Source organism: Gouania willdenowi, chromosome 19, assembly GCF_900634775.1.
Source record: "Gouania willdenowi chromosome 19, fGouWil2.1, whole genome shotgun sequence".
Lineage (NCBI taxonomy): Eukaryota > Metazoa > Chordata > Actinopteri > Blenniiformes > Gobiesocidae > Gouania > Gouania willdenowi.
In genome coordinates, this window is record NC_041062.1 from 7014395 (window position 1) to 7039977 (window position 25583).

The window sequence follows — 25583 nt, forward strand, 5'->3', positions numbered from 1 at the left end:
AAGCCGTAATCTTATCAGAATAAAGTTATATTTCAAGATTAAAATTTCAATATTTTGAGATTGAAGTTGTAATATTATGGGAATAAAGTCGAATCTTAATAAAATCATAATTCCATCAGATTAAAGTCGTAATATTTCAAGATTAAAAATCGTATTTTAATGAAATCTTAAATTCATGAGATTAAAGTTATAATATTTCGAGATTAAAGTCACAACTTTTAGAGATCAGTCGTAATTTTTCAAGATAAATCGTAATATTTTTTAGATTAAAGTTATATCTTTATGGGAATAAACTAGTATCTTAATAAAAAGTTTTATGAGATTAAAGTCGTAATATTTCAAGAATCAAGTTGTAAAATTTTGAGAATAAAATTGTGTTTTTATGAGAATAAAGTCATATTTTAATAAAGCCGTACTTTTATCAGAATATAGTTATATTTCAAGATTAAAATCGTAATATTTTGAGATTAAAGTTGTAATATTATGAGAATAAAGTCAATTCCTAATAAAATCGTAATTTCATGAGATTAAAGTCTTAATATTTCGAGATTAAAGTCGTAATTTTACAAAATTAAAGTCGTATTTGAATAAAATCTTAATTTCATGAGACTAAAGTTCTAATATTTCAAGATTAAAGTCACAACTTTTCAAGATCAGTCATAATTTTTCAAGACAAATCGTAATATTTTTTAGATTAAAGTTGTATCTTTATGAGAATAAACTAGTATCTTAATAAAAAGTTTTGAGATTAAAGTCATAATATTTCAAGATTAGAGGTGTAATTTTATGAAAATAAAGTTGTATCTTAATAAAATATTTTGAAATTTAACCAACACAGACAAGATTCTCTATGTGTTTCAATTTTATTGTCATAAAAATACGACGTTATTCTCGAAATATTACGACTTTAATCTCGTATTGCTCAGATTCAATTTTATTTTAACGTGGCATTAATACGCCGTCGAACTCATATTCATACTCATCAATACTAGTGCATAGTTTGTTTATTCTCCCGTTCACGCACACATTAGTTTGACAGGCTACATGTCATCATCTCATATTTCCAGTTTGTTTACAAGCTGTCGTTTTGTGGGAAAAAAAAAACCAACCAAAAAGTCAAAGTCAGCAGTTTTACAACTTTCCTACTTAACTTAGTGACACAGTAACAACCGGTGAGAGTCTGAACACATTCCTAATCTCACTGTCAATCAGCAACTAGTGAGAGACACACTCACCGTTAACTGTAGTAACTGTATCTTATTTATGCCACGTACGTCCTAAAAACACACAGTAGTAGCACCTTAGCATTCAAAGCTACCTTTGTATTTAGTTTGTTAAGCCTCAAGATGTCTAAGAATATTTGAGGTTAAAACACAAATATCTCTGATACAGTCAGGAAACAGTATTTAAATGTACTTTGTTGTACTGGTTTCATATGAAAATATTACAGGCTTTTACCAAACACCTCAATTTTACAGACTAAAAACTGATGCAATATTTGGCCTTTCATTGCTTTCCTTGACTATTTGGACACGAAATACAACTTACTTTAAAAACAAGAAAGATAAATTGAATAAATCGACTCTTTCACAAGTACTCATTAAATTAGTTCCAAAACATTCTTTAATATTAGTCTTACGAGTTTTGAAGAAGCATAGTCATTTTTTTTTTTTTAAACCTTTTTAACCCATTTTGTTGAAATTCGGTTGTGACGGTGGAAAAAAGAACATTTTAGAACCACGAAATTATTTAAATATTGAACGAAGAAGTGCTTATATTTCATTTTAAAATGCTAAATGCATTAGTTGTGGTAATTTCTGGGGATTTTTTTTGGGGGGGGGGGATTTGTGCCTCTTGAACTTCTCAATGTTATCGTAAAAAAAAAACCCAACACAAACTATGCTAGCACACCATTAGTAAACATACAAAAACATATCTGCTAATTAGATCATTTTCTTCTGGAAGCATTAACATTCAGAAGAAATTAAATAAATCGAAATGTGTCACAAAAAAAACCAAAAAGATGTGCAAAAGACGATAAAACCAGTCTGCAGATTGTTGTTTATTATGCAACACTATCTGACATGATTGATTTATATCATGTCAAACTTGTCTTGTTGCTTCATTTGCACCTAGAAAATTACTGTAATTGTGTTTCACAGCAACCTACACAAATACCACATGTTTCTTTTTGTTACGGTGCTATTTCAGTGTTTAGTATACTATATCTGCTTTGAATCAGTGGCCCCTGTGACTGAGGATCATATCCACAGCCTGGGCCAGGTCATCCACGGTACCGTCAGCAGTGACTGACGGATGTCTCTCATCACTGGGCCTGAGGAGGAAAGACACAGGATGATGGTACTCAGAAAGACCAGAAGAACAATTACACAGGAAGTGACCTACTTCAACAATACTTAAAGGATTATTATAGAAAACTAGAATAATGTCTATAAATAAGACATTACGGGTGTGCAGACCTCTAGACTAATGTAAAGAACGCCGTCACTGAATTCTAAAGTAGTGGATCTGGATCAAATACACCGTCTGTAGAGCAGCAGCTTTATAAATATGGCTTCTAGCAACTTCAATTGTTTTGTGCGACAAGCTATAGCGATATTAAAACTTCACAAAATGTATTATTTTTTTTATATTCATATTGAGTTGAAAAGGTCACAAGTCATACATATATAGAAGCTTGTTTCCGCTACTAAGAAAATAAAAAAATCACATAAAAAGTCTATTATATAATTATGACTATTTCTCATAGTTAAGACTTTCTCCTAATTAATTATGATTTTCTATCTAATAATTATAACTTTCTATTTAATAATTGACTTTCTACCTCATAATTGTGACACTTTTCTCCATAATTATGACTTTATCTCATAACTATGACTTTCTAACTTATAATTATGACTGTCCCTCATAATTATAACTTTTTATCTCATAACTGTGACTTTCTATCTCATATTTAGGACTTTCTCATAACTATGACTTGCCATGATGATTTTTTATCCATATTTTTATTGGCAGAAATGGGCTTCCATATACAATAGATTAGTATGCCCAGAGTTAAAGTAAAACAAAGGCATGGTTATTTTTTCAACAGCATTTATTTTTTTGGTCATTTTTCCTTTTTACAAAAGTGAAAAATATAAATATATGTACTTTATCGTCTATTGATCTGGTCTTAAAAACAAAGCCTCTGCAGGACATGAAGGGCAATGCATGACTAGACATTCGAACTGCTCAAATTGCTCTTTTCCCAAACCTACACCTAAAAATGATCAGTAGAAGTTCCGTATTTTTCTAGAAACTCTTGGTGCAAGTTTGTGACAAAGCTAAATGAAGGGACAGATGTAGGGACCAAAGGGTAGCTTTGCTTACGTCCCCATCAGCCACTATCAGGCCCATAGATGGATATAGATATGAGTGTTTAATCAGCTCGTCAGGGAAATGTAATCCATTTGGTGTGGCAGGTTCATGCACCGCCCTTTTCCTCCTCGTCACATCAAGAGACGGAGAGTCCCTTTTCATTCATCCGCGGCACTGCCCAGGAGACCTGTGCATTTAGCAAAGGGTTCCTATAGATGTGGGCCACGGCCATGGCTGGGGCTCTGTGTGCTGCCTCTGTTTTCCAGTCACGGGTTGGAGCTCCAGATGGGGTCTCTTTGTCTGGCTCGGGGTGCGCGGCACACACACCACCATTAATCCTGCCCTCTGAGAGCTCGCAGAGGACCACAGCAAATATCTGTGAGCCGCCCAAGTGTAGCAAAAGAAAGGAGCAGCTAGCCGGTGGTGGGGGGCCACAAAAATGTGTTTTTTTATCGAAAGGGCCACATTATCAACATTGTCAGCATTTAGAATAATGACCATTAACAAAGTGTTAAAGTGTTTTTACAGTACCCTAATTTTGCATGTTTTTCTGTCATTCTGTGTATGTAGATCGTGTATTTCTGTTGTCCTTTTGTGTATTTTTCCAGTAAAATGTTTGTCTTTTAGAGTCATATTGTGTATTTGTGTTGTGATTTTTTGCATTTTTTTGTTTCTAGCACCGTGGGTTTGCAGAGTCAATTTTTTGTAATTTTGCTGTCTTTTTCTGAAATTTCACATGTTTTTTGAGTCATTTATTTTGTGTACTTTTGTTGTCGTTTTGTGTTATTTGGAGTCATTTTGTGTATTTCGGTTGGCGTTTTGTTCAATTTTGTAGTAGTTATGTGTGTTTCTGGAGTATTTTTTGTGTTTTTCTTGTCTTTTCAGTACTTTTGCTGTAATTATGCATGTTTTTTTCAGTCATTTTGTGTATTTTTGTTGTTTTGTTCAATTTTGAGGGTCGCCATTTGCCAATGGAAAGTTGGTGGGGGTGGGGTTCGGGATGTGTGCAGGAGTAGTGTTGAATACTGAAGCCACCAAAGCAGTGCCACGTGTTTACGATTGTTGTTCCGATGCCCTCTTTTGGACCCGATGCCGATACAATGGTGTTTATAAAAAGATATGACCCGTTTTTGAGCTGCATACTCACTTGGATGTAAAAATCATTGCTATCGTGGCTTGGTTTGGCACTGATTATGAAGGGTGTCAAACTAATTGTGTTCAAGGGCCAAATACAGACCAGTTCGATCTGAAGTGGGCCACAGGATTTAGGTGGGAAAATGAACAATTTCAAGATTGATTCATAACTGGGTGCAAACTTCAGCAAATTAGACAAAGTATGGACGGCATCAACACTATCAAAGCAATAAGTGATAGATACTTAAATGTCCTTGTTATTAAATTTGGGGAGATTTTGTGGACTAATTTGAGAAAAATTGACATTTTGTTAATATTTCACTTTTTCTTAAGGGTTGAATCAGATGCTCTGAACAGACAAATTTGGCCCCCGGGCCTTGAGTTTGACACGTGTTCTACTAGGTCACTTTAAGAATCAACAGAGATATTTAGCCTCAGTGCGCTTCAGGTTTTTGTCGTTGTAGGTTCCAAATGCATCTTGGGAAACTTAAAATGTATACTTGAATTTTAACGATGTCCAACCCTACTCCGATACTAGTATCGGTATCGGCACAGCATTAGTATTTACGCAAGTCTTTGAGATGCCAGTGCTGGGGTTATGTGAGCCAGTCCACTAATGGCCGGGGTGTTATGTCTCCTGCGCTCCTTTTTTGCCTGAAGACTGACATGAGTTCACAAACCTCTGCAGGTTAGTCATGCGTCTCTTGGGTTACCAGTGGCACACCGAGAGCACAAAACTCACTGTGTCTCTGAACCCGAGGCTTCCATATGCATGCACGTGAGTGCATGTTTGCTTGTGTGTATTCATTTTGCTTCTTTTCTCCCGTTGCCATGAATAATGAAGGGGTTACCAGGTCGATGTGACCATGCAAAATTCAGCACAATGCAGCTAGTGTTACCGGTGAGGTAATAGCTGCGTGTCCTTGAGGTCAACGCAGTATCAATAGGCAACGTGAGGAGATGGGTTTGGCCCTAGAGCTTGACTGACACCCCACAGGCTTCACACAGGGATGAAGTCAGCTATGAGGTAGGTGGTGAGGAGCAGCCAAGAATCTAAAACAACACAGCTGCCACTCCATTGACTGGTTTAGTTTTAGGGGCAAAGAATGACAGCAAAGGTCTCGAGGCAGCAGTTCTAAATGTGTAGATGTGTTTCTGATCTAGAACCAAGAGTATATACTGTCTACTACAGTGGTTTTCAAACTGTTTTGGCTCATGTACCCCATTCTCCTGTTTCTGAATCCAAGTACCCCCTTGGTCCGACTACAACATTTTGCTCAAAATACTATGTAAAAACAAATATAGAGGATAATGATGGAATCAATTACATTTATTTTTATAGTTTTTATCATATCGGGTCATCTCCTGCCTGGTGTCCTTCTATTTTCAGTTAAAGTTCTAATCAAGATAATTTCCATCAACATTATTATGATTATCATTTTTAACTAAAAATAAACATCAACCCCATATTTTTAATGCTTTTATTTGTTCATTTTTCACTCTCCCTTTCTCAAGTACCACCAGTAGTGCCATCACGTACCTCCATTTGAGAAACACCGGTCTACTATATACTATAAGTATGATTAAGATGATGAGCGTTCCCACTGAAGTAAACTTCCACAATTTCCAAGATGCATTTGGAAACTACAACGACAAAAACATGAAGCACATTGAGGCTAAATATCTCCGTTATTTCACCACCTTTAAAAGTTCTGAAAGTATTATAAGCGATAAAGTGACCAAGTAGAATATCAACATGTGTCAAACTCAAAGCCCGGGAGCCAAATCCAGCCCTTTAGAGCATGAAATTCGGCCCACTCAAGAAAGTAAAAATTATCAAAAAAAAACATGAAATTAATGCAGAATATCCTCTTTTTCCAAACTAAAATCTGTGGCCCACTTAAGCTCAAACTGGTCCATATTTCACACCCCAAAGTAAAATATCAATATGTGGTCATTTGATACATAAAACCCACGTATACAAATTTCATTCTGACAGTTTGGAGATTTTAGGAGACCCTCCATTGTGCTACTGACAAAACTTCCAGTTAACTTCAAAATAAGAGCCCTATGCTAACTAATGGTAGACAAGAAGAGATGCTTTTATTTTGAAAAGGGGATGTTTGATTTTTAGCTTGAAGCCGGTCCCAGGACGGTTGAGTATGACTTGTGTGCCCACCGTGCATACTCGCGTACACAATTTCATACTATCTAATGTGAACGCAGTACATACTCATGTTGACGTCAGACTTAGTATGAGTGGTACGTTAGTATGACGTTTACAACACAACCTACAGTATGTCGTAGTGCAACTCAGCAGAAAGCCTAATGGCTGGCTTCTTTTTTTTATAATGAAATGACACTATTAATTTGTGATATACTTTTGCACAAAACTACATCATATGTACTTTTGTTCAATGAGAAGTACACGCTTTCCATGTTCACTTTATTTCAGGGCCGTCAAACTTATTCCCTGCAGGGTTGCAGTTTCAGACGTAAAAATAGATAAAGTTGTCATTCTGCAGCTCTGCAGAAGGCCCACAGCTGAATATCGTTCACTTTTAAAATAACTTCATGTAATAACGTATAGAAAAAAGATTCAAACTAGTTTCTGCAAGTCAGGAAAAAATGTAGGCTTGTCAGCAGTAATTATTATAAAAGTAGTAAAGAACATGTAATCAAGTCTACAAAAGCAGCTGACTTTTAACTACATGTACAACAAAAAAAAAAAAAGGTTTCCTTGTGAAAAGTCTGCTTTGTGACTCAATTGAAGTCCATACATTTTGTTTTTTTATGTACACACTTTCCTTGCCACACCTGTTCACATGGTGAGGAATCCCTTTTTAATACCTACTCTGACATTAAAAGAAAAGAAAGCATAAGTTTGGCTGCGTGGGATGGAAAACACATTGAACTGGTTTGTTATTGTTATGCAGAAGTAAAGCCTCCACCAGCCCAAACACTGTCTTCTCTCCATAAAGAAAAACTCCACATGATTATCGTATCGATCCAAAAAATGTCCAAATCGATCATTTTTAATCATGTTTTTAGCGAAAAAAAACATTTAATAGTGCCAACATATGCATAGCACGTAAAAGCCTGGTCACTAGTTGTAAGAGAACCACATCAGACCTTGTTAAACTACGTCACTCCTCAATGCATTTTAGCTGGAAGTTGATTGCACTTAATTTTCATAAAACACACTAGACACTTTTATAGATGTATGTGGTTACTTTTCTTTTTAAAAAGAATATTAAAAGTTGTTTTCAATATTTGTACTTACAAGTTAAAAAAATTTAATCAATTATATTTCATACCATTTTGTACTTTTGAAATGAGTAATTATTGATATTGAGATATATTGTGATGTATATCATTTTGTTTAGTATTGGGATATATCGTCAGGCATGAAAATTGTGTGTGTGTTTTTTTTTTTAACTTTATACGACTTTATTAACAATGTTTTAACTATTTCAACTTTAGACTGTTAAATGCTAATTCTAGACTAATGCTAAACTGATGCTCGGTTAATACTAGAATATATACACTATATGTAGATATAATATATCGTGACGTAAATAGTATTGTCTAGAATCAAGATATATTGTATTGTGACATCTAAATTGTAATTTTTTAAAAACTTTATACTACTTTATTAACACTGTTTCAGATCCTTCAAACTATTTCAACAATTCTCAACATGTTCTGTATTATTTCAGAGAGGGTTCATTAGCTATGTTAATGCTAGACTAGTGTTTAATGCTAAGCTAATATTAATGCTAGACTAGTATTAATGCTAAACCAATGCTAATGCTAGGATAATGCTAATCTAACGCTAATTCTAGACTAATGCTAAGCTGATGCTAGGTTAATGCTTAGCTAATACCAAAGCTAGGTTATTGCGAAGTGAAATGCTAGGCTAATGTTAATGCTAGAATATATGTATATAAAATATATTGCAATGTATATCGTATCGTGACATGCAAATAGTGAATAGTATTGTAGTCACATTCATGGCAATACACACCCCTACGTACAGGGCACTTGTCTATTCTAGCTGTGCATGTCTCTTCTTATGAAACTAACTAAAGAGAGGAAACCACTAGGTTATTTGCTTGTTGTGGCAACAGAAATCACTCAAAACCTTCACATCCTCTGCTCAGTTTGTTGCCTCCGCAGCAAATGGAATCACTTGCCAGTGCAAAGGTTGTGTATTAAAGAATCATGACAGGCAAACAGCTGCCGAACAAAGTTTTCACACTTTCCACAGATTAACAGTCCTATTCACAAAAAGGGAGGATCCCTGGTTACAGCAATGGGAGCAATGTGATTTTTTCCCCCATCCTGTTAGAGTGAGAAGGTTAAACATGCACATGCACGTACTATAAAAACTATATTTTGTCTCTAGCTTTAATTATCCTTCACAAAAATATGACGTGACATATATTAAGGTTTAATGTATTCAGACAATTGTTTTTCAGGAAATTTACTTTGATCTTCTGACATGTTTCGACTGTGAAGGCTGCTTTCAAAGCTTTCGTAGATGTTTGTGTCCAATAGAGCAAAAAGAGGAGAATTCAGTGCTTAGCTTACAGTATCTTTTTGGATACAGGAAGTTGCAATATAATCAGAAGGTTGCAGCAAGAGGAATAAGATTAATAAGATATGGGGGAAAAAACATGCTAAAGCAGAAAAGGACACATCAAAGCGATCAGCAGACGCCTCTGGAGAAGACAGGCAGTTGAAAGTCGAAACATGTCAGGAGATCAAAGTCAATTTTCTGAATTAATGAAACCTTAACATATTATTCAAAAAGACTATAAAATTAACTTGCTGAAATTGATTTAAAATACTGTTCACTGTCAGACCCAAACTTACACGGGTTTCACAGTCTAAAAAACATGCATGTTAGCTTGTTGGAGTGAATGTGTGCATTGCCTATGAATTCCTGTCTGTGTATGACAGTTGAAGAGTTGCTGAGCCCACTGTTTTGGGTTTCATGATAACTGCTGATTCACCTGCTGTCTGACAGAAAATGGAACGAAAAAACATGAGGGAAAGCACATGCAGGCCGCACGCACGCACACACCAACGGTAACCAGGCAGAGGCCCAGCTTCCCCCCCGAGCCAAGCAGCTTGTTAGCTGGTAATTGCCAGAGGGATTGGTTCCCCAATTCATGTGTTGAAGAGGCAGTGCCATGTTTCAGCCTGCCATCTGTGGGCTTTCACTCACACACAGGTGGAAAAGTACTGTGGAGCACTCTGTGTTAGCTCCTTTGTTTTCCATTGGATTCTGGTCTGATGGTGAGGGAAAAAAAAAGCTCAGGTTAATTATTGATACCTCATTGACTTAACACACAGCAGGTTTTAGAGGAACCTGCAGGTATAGGGGAAGCTGTCACCCCAGGGTGGCAAAAGATGGCAAACCAGGCCTGGGCGCACAGTGGAGTCCCTCCTAAACCTCTTTGTGCTCCGTCTGCCATCGCTCCACTGGATGAAGCTAATTTAAGACACTATATGATCTTATTAATCCAGGTTTGTCAAAGCCAAACGAGATTCTTACAATAAAACAAGTGAAAAAGTAAGATTTCTTTCAAGATTCAAGCAATTAATTTGTTCCCTTTACTACTTCTCACCAGAGGTGTAAAGAGTACCTATATATCCTACTCAAGTAGAAGTACCGGTACTGTTACTTGAATTAAATTGTACACAAGTACAAGTAGGTACACATAAAATACTCAAGTAGAAGTACTTGTGTTATGCCTTAGTCCTGTAACTCTTGTGGGTAAAAAAAAGGGTGTTTTTTTAATGTATATCTCACCCACCCTCCTCTGGGGGAGAGGAGATAAGGTGCCAAGAAGTCAGAAGTTTAACAAAAAAACTCTGCAGTTTCCCCCTTAATTTAAACAGAAAGGATGCCAAAGCAGAGGAAACAAAAACCTTATGCAAACATGTATTTTCCCATTTAATCATGTAAATATCCTGCCAGGGCTGTGCTGTTTTCTCCCCGAGAAGCTAAAAAGGAGCTGTAAAGGAGCGTATTATTGAGTATTTATTACGTTTTGGGTAGTTTTACTAACCTAATGTCAGGTTTCGTGTGCATTCAGTTTCAGTTTAAAGGCCACATTGTGCACGCAGTCCCTGCACTGCTGCATAAAGTCACTGTTGTGGTGTGAGGGCTCCACAAAACACAGTGTCTGTTGTGTTGATGATCTTTTGACAAGTTCACAGCCCACAGCCTCAGCGGAGAAGAATGCACAGCGATAACTTCATTTCCTTCCCACACAGACAAAGCTAACACGCTAGCAGTGGTTAGAAGGACAGGGCGTGGGACTCTGCTGTTGTAATAGGCTCTATAAAATACCTCAACTCTTGTCAACAGTGGAAAATGTGCAGTACAGACACAGATCAGTACAGAGAAAGTGTGACTCAAGCTTAACCTGCTCAGGCATGACTGCACCTTTAATCCAGCAAATTCAATGATCTGACTGTGGCTGAAAGACGTTTCATAACCAATGAAGACCTTTAAAAACAAAATGTGGCTCACACTTGAGACAATGTGCATTATCATATCCGCGTGCAGAAGGTAAAGGACACCAGTGAAGGAGTGAAAGATAAGCTTGGTTGAAATACAGTATGTACCTGAGAGCTTTTCCCAGAGGCGGCGCTCCGCTTAAAAAAGCAGATTAGAAAGACACGATCACCATTTCAAGGTTCACTGTTACAAATCTCAGGCAAAAACCTGACATTGCATTTCCTTGTTCTGTCTAAAGTCCGTCTGATTCCTAAAAAACAGTGATCTTATCTTGGGGCCGTTGACAACACTTGGCCTCATCATTTTATGAAATCATCTTGAGTCAAGGAGACATCACTACAACAAAAACCACCCAAACATCGCCTACACTCGTTTACCTTGATCAAGAGGACAAAGCTGGGTACAATTCAGGTACACATGTTCCCTGTTATGGTTATGGGCAACTGGTGGCCTTGGGGCCAAATGTGGCCCTCAGTCTAATCATGCACATGCATAAAATGACCTCAAAAACACCCAAAATGAGATTAAACATCCAGAAAAAGAAGAAAAATAAACAAAAGCACAAAAGACGACAAAAGTACCTGCAAAAAATACAGAAGCACACAAACATTCATTCTCTCCTGCCTTAATGCTCAGAATAGTTATTATTCTCAGCGCTGACATGAATGTTAAAAATGTAGTCCTCGGATCAGACGATTACTTTTGTGTGGATCCTGCTGTGATCACTGGTCCACAGGGATCTCATACTCTGGTCATCAAAAGCCACAGTCCAGCATGTTATAGATCATTCCTTGCTCAAACAAACCTGAATGGAAGGCCAGACTTAATAACAAGATTTCTGTAGAGATGCAAGATGCCACACCATTTGACACTGAACCGCAGCCCTCCAGAAACTGAGTTTGAGCCCTTTGGCTTAGAGACTTCACTAACCTAACATGCATGTGTTTGGTCTCTAAGAAGAAACCTGAGGAAAACACTGACCCCCAATTTCCACTGGATGTGTAACTGCAGCGTAACAGCAATAAAGGTCAAAATAAAATACTCCGAGTTCAAGGCGGATCGTATTTCCATCCATTTTTTGACCCGCTTGCTATTGGTTCCTGAAAAGTATTTATTTTAATTCTGTAATTTTCAATATCTGCGTCTTGTAGGCCCCGACACTCTACATGCCTAGTTTTCATATGATGGCAAAAGGTAGAGGCATGAAGAGTGGAATTAATGTTGTATTTATAAGGATTTTATTCATCCTAATCATTCACAGCAACAGTAAACAACCTTTGCTGAAGAGAACAGTGGTCTGGTTTGTGAACACATGAACACTGACCTCCTGCTTCCTGTTGCGTCCCTCGATGATGGCTTCAGACAAAAAGGTCACAAACCAGCATGGCTTTTTCTAAAATGGTTTATAGTTCTCTCTCTAGAGCTTTATTCTGGCCCAAACTGCTTCTTTCCCACTTGTAGATGTTCACAGTGCAAAAAGTTTCTACTGTGTAAAACTGCTTCTTCTAAGGCACTGGTCCTCATTCAAAAACACTGATCAATAGTATTTATCTGACCGCGTTCACCTTTGGTAGAATAACACGTACCCATGCTGAGGTTCTTCGTCTTGTTTGGAAATTCAACATCTTTCATTGTGACGGATACAGTTCACAGATAAAACAGTAGAAGCAAACCTCACTGGCCAACAAACAGTGCACGAGGGAAAAGCACGACTTGATCTTCAAAGCTTTGTCCATTTCTCTGCTGATTCAGTTCTTTGATCATAAGAGAACACGAAGGCCACAAACTGTGGGAGATTCTCTCTCTCTTTTTTTTTAAAGACCTGAGACTACAGGACAAAGACACAAAGACCCAAAACTAATGACCGAGCTGCTCCACCAAACACAAACAGTGAGGATAAAATACAGAGAAGCTTGTTTTCTCAAGTGTGATTAATACTAAACTATAAACTTAAACCCAATCTCCCAAAACACTTTTCAAGCAATGCTTCAAACAAGCTACTACTTCTGCGTCATCCCAAACCCTGAGGTAACAAGTGTCCTGGTCTAGTTCCTGTTTTAATCATTCTCTCTCTATCTCATCGTTGCCAACACTGAATTTGCAACTTCTCAAGTAGGAAAGACTGGATTCTTTAAAGCGATACGCAACACATCACATGCTTGCACTTTAGATGACTGGTGTGAAGCTGAATAATACAAGTTTGTGTTTGGCCTAAAATATACATAACCCTTTATATGAGGGCAGAGCTAGTGTGTTTATGTATCATGTTGTCCAAACACTTTTGTTTTTGGTACAATTTTATACAATAAGGGTTTATGCCAATCACTATATTATTTCTTGATGTAGGTTTGAATCAGTCGTTTATTATAATGACGATAGAAGAACCTAATATTTCTCCAACAAAGTAACTTGAACATAAACAAAAACCATGATAGTAATAATAACAATACACCTTTAGAAAGTATCACTTTTTGCTTATAAAATAACAGAGGTTTAATTTGTCTCCAAAAAACCCAACTTATTTTAGATCCTAGGTAAAAAAGTAGGGTACGGGTACTTGAACTCTTCTCATGAGGTATACAGAAACATTATAGTTTTTTTTTTTTTACATGCACACAGATTTTTTTTCCCGTCCATCAATAATAATTTGTGGCACAACTCTTTAAAATACACCAAAAGATGAAGTTTAAATGAAAAAAAAGGCCTAAATTCAAGTTTAATGTTGTATGAGACACAGGAAAACGTTTAGACGAGCCTACAGACACAAATAAATAATGCAAAAAATGAGCGAAGGGGAACTTGCAATAAGAAATAAAGGCTGGGGCAATAAAGTTTGGGAAACACTGTCATAGGAGGTATGTAAAAAAAAATTAAAAATGGGAAACTAGAATATAAATAGATCAACAGTCAGGAGCCTCCATGCACAAATTACAAATTGGCCACTGTAAGACTGCCCTCTAGTGGTGAGAGAGAAACAATCTCATCAAAAAAGTGCAAATATGATGAGAGCTACAAATTTCAGTGTAGGGCCAACATTATGTTTTAAGTGTGCAGGAGTATAGAGGTTCATAGCCCCATGTTAAATGTCTGAAGTGACAATGGGTTTTAAGATGTTCTAGTGTGGGGTAAGACTATGTTTCAATGTTTTTCTGAAAATTCAATAAATACATTAACACAAAAATGTCTGAAGGGGTACAGAACTGTGTATAGTTTGGGAACCACTGCTTTAGATTATTTTATTACCAAAACTATTATCTAAATGCTGCTTTAAACATCGCCAATACATTTAACTCTCAGTTTATAGTAGAGTTTTATCACACATTACTTGTTTTTCTCAACTATTCATTCATTCTAACATTTATTAATTAATTTACTCACGGGAGTGCCAGTTTGTTTAGCTGGTTTTGACCATAAATATCCACTCAATGACTATCTGTCCATTCCCTGCTACTAATAAAAGGTTTTTATGATAAAAAAACAATTAAACTGAAACTAAAAACTTCACCTCACAGGTAGGTTGGTTGTTTACAAAAACAATCAGTAAAAGTTTAGCTGTAAAACGTTAGATATAAACCATTACTAATCTGCTACAAAGATAAAAACTGAACTTAAAAAAAGGGGGTCTGCACATTGTTCCCATGCAGTTGATTAACATCAACAGTCAGACCAGAACTTCCAGTCTGATTTCCATCAACTGGTCTGACGCGAGGCCCCTCTGTGCAAATCTGTTCTACATTAAACATTAGCAAAGTGAACAGTGGCTCCCTGAAGGTGCGCTAACGTTTAACTCCTTCGTTACATGAAGACAGGGGTGGACTGGGACAAAAATTCAGCCCTGGCATTTTCTGTCCAGACCAGTCCACTATATTATCAGGGACACCATGAAGAAGCTGTTATAAAGTCAGTGATGCTCAACATGTGGCTCTTTCTGTCTTCATTTTAGTTATTGTTCCCCCAGAAAACCTTAAAAGGGGGAAACTTTTTAACCCTTTTTTATTTTTACCAATTTCTTTTGGCCCATTTTTGCCCCTTTTCACAAAGTTCTTTGCCATAAATACCCTTTTTTTTCTCCCTATTTTGTGCCCATTTTTGCAAGTTCTTTTTGACACAAATTTTGTCCTTTCATAAAAAAAATTTGGGCCACTTTTCATCCCAATAAGCAAACTTTTGCACAATAAAGACCACTTGTTTCCTTTTTCCCCTATATTTGACCTCTTTTCATTCAACATTTTTTCCCTTTTTCACTATTGGTTGCCACATTTTGCTCATTTAAGCTACTCTTTTCCATTACATACCACCTGGTTCCTCTTCAATTGCCAATTTTTTGGGCACTCTCGACTGCTTTTGGCCCATTTTAGTCACTTTACACTGTTTTCTTGCCATGTTTTTGCCACTTTTGGCCACCTGTTACCATGTCAGCCTCCAAAAAAATAAAAAATACGTAGCAGACCGGACTTGCCCACAGGGACGATGCCTGGTATGCCAGATGGCCAGTCCACCCCTGCATGAAGAAGAAACTACTAGCAGAGATTAACTGTTACAATCACCTAAGTATTAAATATACACAAAGCTTTATTAATTAACTTTAACCCTAAATACATATAAAAATAAATCTCAAATCCTTATTTAGTTGCATTCCACACACACAAAAAAGTACTTTTTTTTACCATTATCATGGCTTTTTGTTTGTTTCACACACTTGTATGATGATAACACAAAACATATGATCAGTTATCCGTGATTTGTATCTTTCCTCACTTCCTGTCTTGTCCCTGGGTCTGCAGGGGGTATTTAAAATTTTAAAAAAGTATTTTCTTTAAGCCTGATGGGAAGAGAAAAAGAACCGTCTGCACAACATCTGGTTGACTTGGAAACAACTGTGTTTTTCCAGGTCCGACTGCGGCTTTAAAACTGCCCAAACTAACTGAGTCTGTTTGGCCAAACAGTTAAATCTCACGTCTCCCTCCACTTTGACTCCCACAGAGACATGAAACATGGGAAATGTCACAGTTTAGTGTCCTGTCAGTGTGTGTCCTGTCTGTGAGAGGGTGGATTATTTCAGTTTGTAATTTATGCCAGAGCATGCCAGCATTAACCATGCTTATCACCTTTCCTTTTCAACTAATCAATCACCTGTTCTTTGGTTTCCAAACATTATCATGCATTGCTTAATTCAGCTGTTTCACAAATCAACTCTACAGGTTTTGACAGGGACCGGAGGGAGGCTCACATTACAAACATTTTTAAATATATTTCCTGTTTTCCCGTGAGTTTTAAATTGATTTCTACTGGTTTTATCTTATCGAACAGATGGACTTCTAAAATAAAAACACAGTCAGTGTTTAGCACTTGAGCAAGTTGTTTCTTTTCGTTAAAACAAACATAAGGTAAGGATAGAAACAAGCTTTTTCTTATCAGTGAGAAACTTCCATAAAAAAAAAAAAAAGAATCAGAAATACTTGATCGATCTCAGGAGGAAAATTACTTTGTACAGAGGCTCAAGAAATATAATAAAGAAAAAAAAAATGTACATAAAGAAAAAAATTGTTAATTAAATAAAGATTAAATACAAGTGCACACATTATAGTGGAATTTATAAAAAAAAAAAAAAAAAAACAACAACACGGAGCCACCTTCCTAGGTCTTATTTTACCTAAAATTTTAAAATAACAAGAAACTACAATATATATTCTTATAGAATATTAGCATTAGCCTAGCATTAACTTTGCATTAGACTCACATTAGCCTAGCATCAGTATTAGCTTAGCATTATTTGGCATTAGCCTAACATTAACTTAGCATTTGTATTACCATTAACTTAGCACTAACCTAGCATAAGCTTAACAATAACCTAGCATTCACATTCCTATTAGCATTAGCTAAACATTAACATAATGAATGCATTAGCTTAAAATTAATCTAGCGTTAACATTATTCGGGCATTAACGTTAACTAAACATTAACCTAGCATCAGCTTAGTTAGCATCAACATTAGCTTAGCATTATCCTAGCATAAGCATTAATATTAGATTAGCATTAGCTTAGCATTGATGGAAAGAGTTAAAATGGTTGCAATGGCTGAAACATCGTTAATAAATTCGTATTAAGTTAACAAATTCACGATACGATATAATCCAATACTACAAATTTTACAAAATGATACAAAATGGTATAAACTACAATTTATTTACTTTTTTAAACTTGCGAGAACAAGTGGTAACTAACTGTAATTCAAGTACCAATACAAAAACAAGTGGTGTGTTTATCAAACTGTCAAATAACAATTTTCAAAAAGGTTTAACTTTTGCTTCTCTGACATATTCCGATAAGTTCTTAAATCAAAACTAACCACATACATTTATAAAAGTGTCCAGTATGTTTTATGAAAATAAAGTGCAATCAACTTCCAAGCTAAAATGATTGAAGAGTGAGGTAGTTTAACAAGGTCTGATGTGGTTCACTGGCACCTAGTGACCAGGCGTTTACGTGCTATGCTATTGTTAGCTCAATTAAATATTTTGGGTTTTTTTTTGTTAAAAAACATGATTAAAAAATCTATACGATAATCGTGTGGTGAAATATCGCCAAATCAATTTTTTCTTATAAATGGGTCATGTTTCAACATAATCATATGCTTGCATGACTAACTTTAAAGGCCCAGACAACATTACAGTTTTCAAGTTGAAAGTTGGATATTGATAAGGACAATTTACTGTAACTTCTCCATTCGCTGATTGTTCCATAAACCCAGAATATCCCGCATAAAACCCAAAAATGTCATGTAACCAGACACTGATTACACACAGGCTCTTCTCAATTCCTACCAGCTGTTCTTTCTTCACATTGGATAAATTATGTTTCAGTAGAATTACAACTCAGGCTTAAAGCTAAAGCACATTGAGAAGTCGCACACTGCTCTAGAATAGAAAACTGTCAAGAGCCACAAACTAGGCAGCTTGCATTTGTCCTCACACACATTTACAGTTACACATGTGCACACACACAGGAAGCTGTGCTAATGGGATGGCTTTTACAGTGAATGACTGAGCTATTAGGGCGGGATTTAAAGCTAAATGATGCTCAAGAAGATCACTCAGGGTTTGTGGTCACATGACTGAAGTCTACAGGCCATGGGACTGTTCATGAAACCCACAAAAAAACAAAAAACAAAAAAAACAGCACTAAAACATCCTTGTTGTTGTGTTGCTAAGGTGAAAGATTTATTTTATATCTTTATTTCACTGCTGTATCACAATAACTCTGACCATTAATAGCAAACGTTTTCAGAAATATTTCTCAACTGTCCCGCTTTCTTTTTTTGCTTTAATCAGAAATATAATAGGTTAAAAGTGACCAAAAATGGTGGAAAAGGTGGTGAAATGTGATTCTAAAAACCACAGAAATTGATTAAAAGTTGCAAAGTAGAGTGGCCAAAAACAGACAAAAAAAATGGTAAAAAGGGTTCAAAGTGTTAATATTGGCAGAAAAAAGTAGGAACAACTAGTTTAAACTGGCAAATAATGGACATGACAAATGTGAATGTGGTTAAACTAACACACAATGTGGTGAAAATGGGTTAAAAGTGACAATAACGGGTCAAAATATGTGATATTAGGTGGAAAAAGTGGTGGAAATGGTTTATAAGTGCCACATATGCTTTGAAAGTGGAAAAAAAATATGCAGAAAAGGCATTGAAATTTGATGAAGAAGTGACAAAAATGCATTAAAATAAGCAAAAATATGGCAAGAAAAAGTGATGAAAATAGGGTAAAATATGGCAAGTTTGGTGTGGTTGCAGAAAAATGGTTAAAAAATAAGCTTAGAATTGTTCAAAACAAATGGGGTCCTGACACCAAGGTTGAGAAGCTTTGCATTAAATGACACAATACAGACATGGATAACTGATAGTTTTTTTTTATGACAATCATTAGTTTCATTTCTCCCTTTTCCAGCCCTGCTTGTGTTTTTCACTCCAAAAATGGCTCAAAAGTGTTCCACAATCATCAGCCATATGTTTGTGTAATTACAGCACGTGGGAGGCAACCCCTGTAATCTCCAGATTTGAGTCCATAAATCCTTCTGGTGACACCAACGTGAAGAACTTAACATGTGGAGGAAATAAAAGCTGACTTTAGCAGCTTCTCAATCAAAAGTACAAATCTGGATGATTTAGGAATGAGGTTGCTGGCTCACTCACAGGATGTGCGCGTGTTTTTGAGGAAACGTTTACACTAATTCTAGTGTAGGTGCGCCCCCCGCTGGCAAAGTTCAATAGATTTTAAGATCACTTAATTGTAAATCTTTTCATCAAGATAAAAATCTACGAGTACCCAAAATGCTTTCAAGAAACTAACTACATTTTGTGAACAACTTGAGCCCATTTTTGCTTATTTTTACCCTTTTTCTGCAACTACACCAAACTTGCCATATTTTAACCTATTTTCATCTCTTTGTCTTGCCATATTTTTGCTCCTTTTAATGCAAATTTCAATACCTTTTCTGCACATTTTTTCCACTTTCAAGACATGTTTGGCACATATAAACCCTTTCCACCACTTTCTCCACTAATGTTGCATGTTAACCCATTATTGTCACTTTTAACCTCTTTGCCCATAATTCATGCTTATTTTTGCCAATTTAACCACATTCACGATTTGTCATGCCCATTATTTGCCAGTCTGAAAACATTCTCTTATAATAAGTTATCAGTAGAAATACCACTGAGATGTACACATCGCAAGACAGACAACCAGTTAAACACTGCTTAATGACAAAGTATCTCCTCAGTGATGAACAAAAATAAGCAAATCACACTGAAAATAAAATAATGACGACTTGAACCAATGCGGAGGCTTAGGATGCTGAGCTGTGCTATGTTTGTTAACTTCAGTGAACAAAGGCAGTTGTTGTGCAGTTAGTTTTATTTCATCACCGAACAACAACAACTGAGGTGTATCACGGGATGTGACTGACCTGTATTTTCCTGTCCTGACTTGAACCCCTTTCATGCCACAGCTCTGGGCTCCCCCGACATCGCTCACAAGGTCGTCTCCTATCATCAGCACCTGAAAGGGGAAGAGGAAGGATAATATTAGACCTAACATAAAAATGTGACTGGCTAACAAAGCAGAATATGGGACAACTTTAACGATAGAAGAGAATGATGGATTATAAACTGTAACTAAGTATATAACGTAACAATAATGGGACGAAGGCTGTGTCGGAAATGTCACACTCTGTATTATACACTACTCAATGAGTATATACTGTCTACTATATATTATAAGTATGATTAGGATGATGAGTGTTCCCACTAAAGTATACTTCCATGTTTCCCAAGATGCACTTGGAACCTCACGTTTACACATTTCATTCCAGAATTTCGGAGATTTTCGGAGACCCTCCATTGTGCTACTGACAAAACTTCAGGTTAACTTCAAAACAACAGCCTTACTTACAAAAGCGTTAAAAACTAATAGAAGACAAGAAGAGATGCTTTTATTTTGAAAAAGGGATGTTTGATTTTTAGCTTGAAGCCAGTGCCAGGACCATTCTACGTTCCGCTCGCAATGCATCAAGGGACGGTTGAGTATAAGTAGTGTGCCCACTGTGCATACTTAAAAAATGTCCCTATAGTATACATCTAGGTATTTCTCGCGTACTCAATCTTTTCATACTATCTAATGTGAACGCACTTCATACTCATTTTGATGTCAGACTTAGTATGAGCAGCATTTGGCAAAAAGTGGTTAAAGCATTTCATTTTTATCAAATTAACGACTGTCACGTGGTGAAGAAAGGAATGTGCTGTGATCATTGTATTAATGTGAGTAATAAGGACTTAATTATCCATAATTTTTAGGTTATTCTTCTCATTGGTTCTGCCTCCTCACTAAACATCACCTGATCGCAGCAGGTCAATTTCAGTCCGTGTTCTTCTCTACTCGTCTTTCATTTGACCAAATGAAACAAAGCGATTACCCTGCGAGCAAATCTATAATTCAAGCAGCTAGAAGCACCAAATATCACATGGAGGAGGGGCACATGGTTGGGACAGCTCTTTGAAATATGTTCAAATATATTCTGAAGAAAACTTTATTAATGTGAAGAAGCTTGATTTTCATTTTTTAATGGGCAAAAATTGGGATGTAGATCAATGGGTTTCGACTAGGGCTGAACGATAATGGGAAAATAATCTAATTGCAAATTTTTTCTTCAAAATTGCGATAGCGATTATTTTTTCAAGGGCCTCTTGTCATGTATTTTTCAATGTACACAAGCAATAAATCAATCAGTTTCATAATAAACAATTTTAGATTTATTTAAACTTTAAATAAATATAAAATAAATATTTTAAAGCACAGATTACAACAATAAAGCAAACAAATTTGTGGCTTTACCTATTCAACATATCTAGCCAACTACACGTTTCATGAAGCATCATTAAACACTCTCTGAACTTAACAGGACAGTCTATAAATAAATAAAATAAACAGATGTAAAAAAAATTAATAAAGCTTACTAATATCCAGTCAGTAACATCACACATACTAAAGTGCAGAAAAAGGTAAGAACTAACATCTGCTTTAACCAATTACACATTTTCTCGGTAAATCAAACTCCCAACAAACTTAAAATAAATTACTAAAAAAAATAAAAATGCAGCCTTTGCGATTACAAAATTATGTTATGATATCGCAATAATATCGCAAATGCAATGAATCGATCAGCCATAGTTTCTACTAGTTCAACTGGGACGAATGGTTGAGTAAACTGTAAAAAAAAATAAAGAGCAATCATTTCCTTTTACTCCAGACAACGACCTGCATTACTAACCTCATGTGGTTGAAGACCCATATCACTGAGAACACTCTGAAAGAACATCTGGGATGGTTTTCCAATAACTTCAGCTTTTATGTCACAGGCATACTGGAGAGAACAAGGATACCATTAGTGAGTTGGATTGTGTCCACAAAAATATATTTGTCTGATTCAAAGACCACGTCATGAGAGACCACGTCAGCATTTAGAATCTAACCAATCCGAACAGTATTATTCTCATTTTCGTATATATTTTTGTTGTCGTTTGTGTTCTTGGTATAATTTAGTACATTTTTCTTGCTTTTTGTGAGTCTTTGTTGTTGTTTGTGTGTTTTTGGTGTCATTTAACATTTTTTTTCTCACATTCACTGACTGTTGAGTCTCTTAAAAAGGGAGTAAAAACGTTTTTATTTTGCAACTCTTACTGATTTCTATTGATGTTTTTAAGAGCATGAATGTAAAGTGCACTAAAAATAAAATACATTATTATTACTGTGTACTGGAGTTAACTCGTGTATTTTTCTGCTATTTTATGTGTCCTTGGTGTCGTTTAGTATTTGTCTCACGTGTATTTTTGCTTTGTTTGTGTGTTTTTTGGTGTCATATTTTCTTGTATTTTGTGTGCTTGTGTTATGGTTTATGTGGTTCGTTTTTTCCCTGAAATTTTTGTCATAATCATGTGTCATTTGGTGTGTGTTTTGGAGTAACTTTGTGACAATGAGTGCACTCGATGTACCTCCAGAGCCTTCATGTAAACCCCGACATCGAGTTTCAAACCATCCGTTTCCTTGTAGTAACGCCTACAAACACAAAAAGTATCATCACGCAAGTTTAAAACGAGGGGTAATCTTTTAGGTATATCTTTAGATAAACAACGTAGATATTACCCTTGGCCAAGGGAGAACAACAGAGGCTTCTCCAGCTCTATGAGGACCTTAAAAGCCTGATTTAAGTTCTGGTAGGAAAAATTCTCAGCTGCATCTCCAATGATCACACAGTTTGGGTCGGTCGTTTCCACACCGTCAAACTCTGGGAGAAGTCCTGCAGAGGAGGAAACCACGGGAAAGATTAATAAAAGGTTCGTTTCACTTTGTATATGATCTCATATAATAACCAGGATGGATGAAAAAACATTACCTGTGATTATTTAGTCTAAGTAAATGCTATTCCTATTTTTTCTTCAGTTACTTTTCATAAAGTAAAATACCACGTTGTTTATCACCTGAAACCTGGTATTAAATCTGCCGTGCCAACGTAGAGCCTGACTCTGATTTGTGTGTTGTAAATTGTAATGCACACATGCACTTTTGCTTAAGAAACGCCATACAATTTGCGTTAATGTTTTGAAAAAGAGAATTAAATAAGCATTAAAATATGTAGATTTTTTTTTTGCACATAAAGAAATGACAAGGAAAGTTGTCATTGTACTTTAGAGGTTGTTGTTAAAAAAAAAAAAAAAGCACATTGACTATAACAAATAAGCATGAATTATGGTGAAAAGACGTTAAAATTGACAATAATGAGTCAACACATGCGACAGGTGGGAAAAGTAGTGGAAAGGGATTAAGTGCCAAAAAAGTCTTAAAAGTGGAAAAAAACTCTACTGAAAAGGCTTTGAAATTTAATGGAAAAGTGGCAGAAATGGGAGTAATGTAGCCAAAATGCATTAAAATATGGCGAGAGAAGGTGATGAAAAAAGGTTAAAATATGGCATGTTTGGCATAGTTGCAGAAAAAGGGCAAAATTAAGCAAAAAAGGGCTCAAATTGTTTAAAACATATTCTTGTTTTCTTGAAGGCATCTGGCGACTGCCTCCCTGTGTCTCGTGAGAGCAAATAGGGTCCTGACCCCAAGGTTGAGAACCCCTGATCTAAAGGTCCAGATTTTGGTCCCTGAGCCTCAAGTTTGATACATGTGGTTTATTGCACCATATCATGAACTCTATAACAACCCAACCCTTGTAAAAAGAGGTTTATCTATTGTGTACCAAACAAATAAATCATAAATTATACTGGTATATGATCCACCTGAGATTAACTAATTAATTATACACACCTGGTTTAAATTGAATGGATGTAATTACCGTCGTGCACCAGCAGGTGGGGCCGTAAACCTCTGTGTGTGAGGATCGCTATGGCTGCTGGAGCAGGAGGAAACACTTCAGAAACATTAATATTAAAGCCAAGTCTCTGCAGTTTCCCCACAAACTTCTCCCTGGTGGCCTGAGTCTCGTTGGTACAGAAACGTAGCTTCAGGTTTGACGCTTTGAGCCTGAAATGTGAAAGTTTTCACACGAAAGTGACAGTAAAAAAAAATGCTAAAATTAGCACTTAGCTTTACGGCTAAAGCGACAATATTAAACACTACTCACTCACTTGTTGACAGCTTCCACTGAGCCAGGGATAGCCACCCCGTCGCCTTCTCCACTGTCATAAAGAACTCCACACAGGTCCAGAATCACACCTTTTAGTTCACTCACACACGCTGGGAAGGAGGAGACAGCCATTAGTACCACCATCAAACTGCGCATGCGCGGACTGCACTGTACACGGGTCGGTGGAGTTTGTGTTGGAAAATATCCAAAAAAAAAAAAAAACAAGTTTCTTTTCTCTTTTTTTGTAATTACAGTTTAAATATAAATTTCTACTTTTTTTTGCTGTGTTGTATGTTTATTTTTACATTTTCTCTGTTTTTTATTCTCTGTAACCTGCTGTAATGGCCTGATTTATTGATAAATAAAGTCATAGATAGATAGATAGATACTTTATGCTTGTCTTAGCATTTCATTTTCTCGTTTGCCTATTTGTATAAGTGAGGCACATACATCACAGTGCAAAAGTATATGTAGATTTGTGTATTCAATTAAAAAATGCAATTATTAGGGTCTAAAAACGGTTTTTTTTATTAGTCATTTTATTTTGTTTGAAACACACACACACACACACACTCTCATTTGACAACATAGGTATCTGCAGCCGGAAATTAATAAATTAATTAATTTTTTATATTTTTGAGATTATTTCCACTTTATATATCAGAATCAGAATCAGAATCAGAATCAACTTTATTGGCCAGGGGTGTATGAATACACACGAGGAATTTCTTTTGGTGACCTGTGCTCTCTCAGGTAGTGTAACGTTAAATAATAACAATCAACTAGAATAAAGAAAAATAAAGAAAGTAAAGAAAGTAAAGAAAAATAAATAAATAAAAAAAAGAAGTATAAACATAAATATAAGAGTAGTTAAACTAATATGTGCAAACTAAATAAAAATAACAGATAATAATAATAATAATAATAATAATAATAATAATAATAATAATAATAATAATAATAATAATAATAATAATAATGAAATAAAATAAAAATACAATAATAATAAATAAATATATATATAAATTCAGTCATCTAGTCATTTATTTTTAATTTTGGCAGGTTTGGTCCTCCATAGCTTTGGCCCAAATGGGAATTCCGTACAGTCAGATTATCTATCACCCTTGCCGACAGTGTCTGCAGCAGGAAATAAATAAATAAATGTGAGAGCAGAGCACTTTTGTTCATTTACTGATATTTAATAATTTAATATATTTTGAGATTATTTGCACCGTTATTTTTTTTAAATTTAAATTTAAGTTTTGAATTGTATTTAATTGTATTTTTTTTTTAAAATTACTTATACTTGTTTATTTATCGCTGATGCGATGGTGATTACATT

At 35.7% G+C, this 25583-nt stretch overlaps 1 protein-coding gene across 2 annotated transcripts; it reads right to left on the reverse strand.

Moving 5' to 3' along the window:
* Positions 1-926: 926 nt before the first annotated feature.
* On the reverse strand, positions 927-24393 carry lhpp (phospholysine phosphohistidine inorganic pyrophosphate phosphatase). 2 transcript variants are annotated; one of them, XM_028476379.1, is made up of 7 exons: positions 24239-24393; positions 23951-24138; positions 22756-22909; positions 22605-22668; positions 21884-21976; positions 20021-20112; positions 927-2335 (listed from the first exon to the last, which is right to left on the reverse strand). In XM_028476379.1, the coding sequence occupies exons 1-7, from the start codon at positions 24298-24300 to the stop codon at positions 2239-2241; spliced, it is 750 nt and encodes a 249-aa protein (XP_028332180.1). In that variant the 5' UTR covers positions 24301-24393; the 3' UTR covers positions 927-2238. The 2 variants fall into 2 exon arrangements, with proteins under 2 accessions (XP_028332180.1, XP_028332179.1); XM_028476378.1 differs by having other exon boundaries at positions 24243-24378.
* Between the last annotated feature and the right edge of the window lie 1190 nt (positions 24394-25583).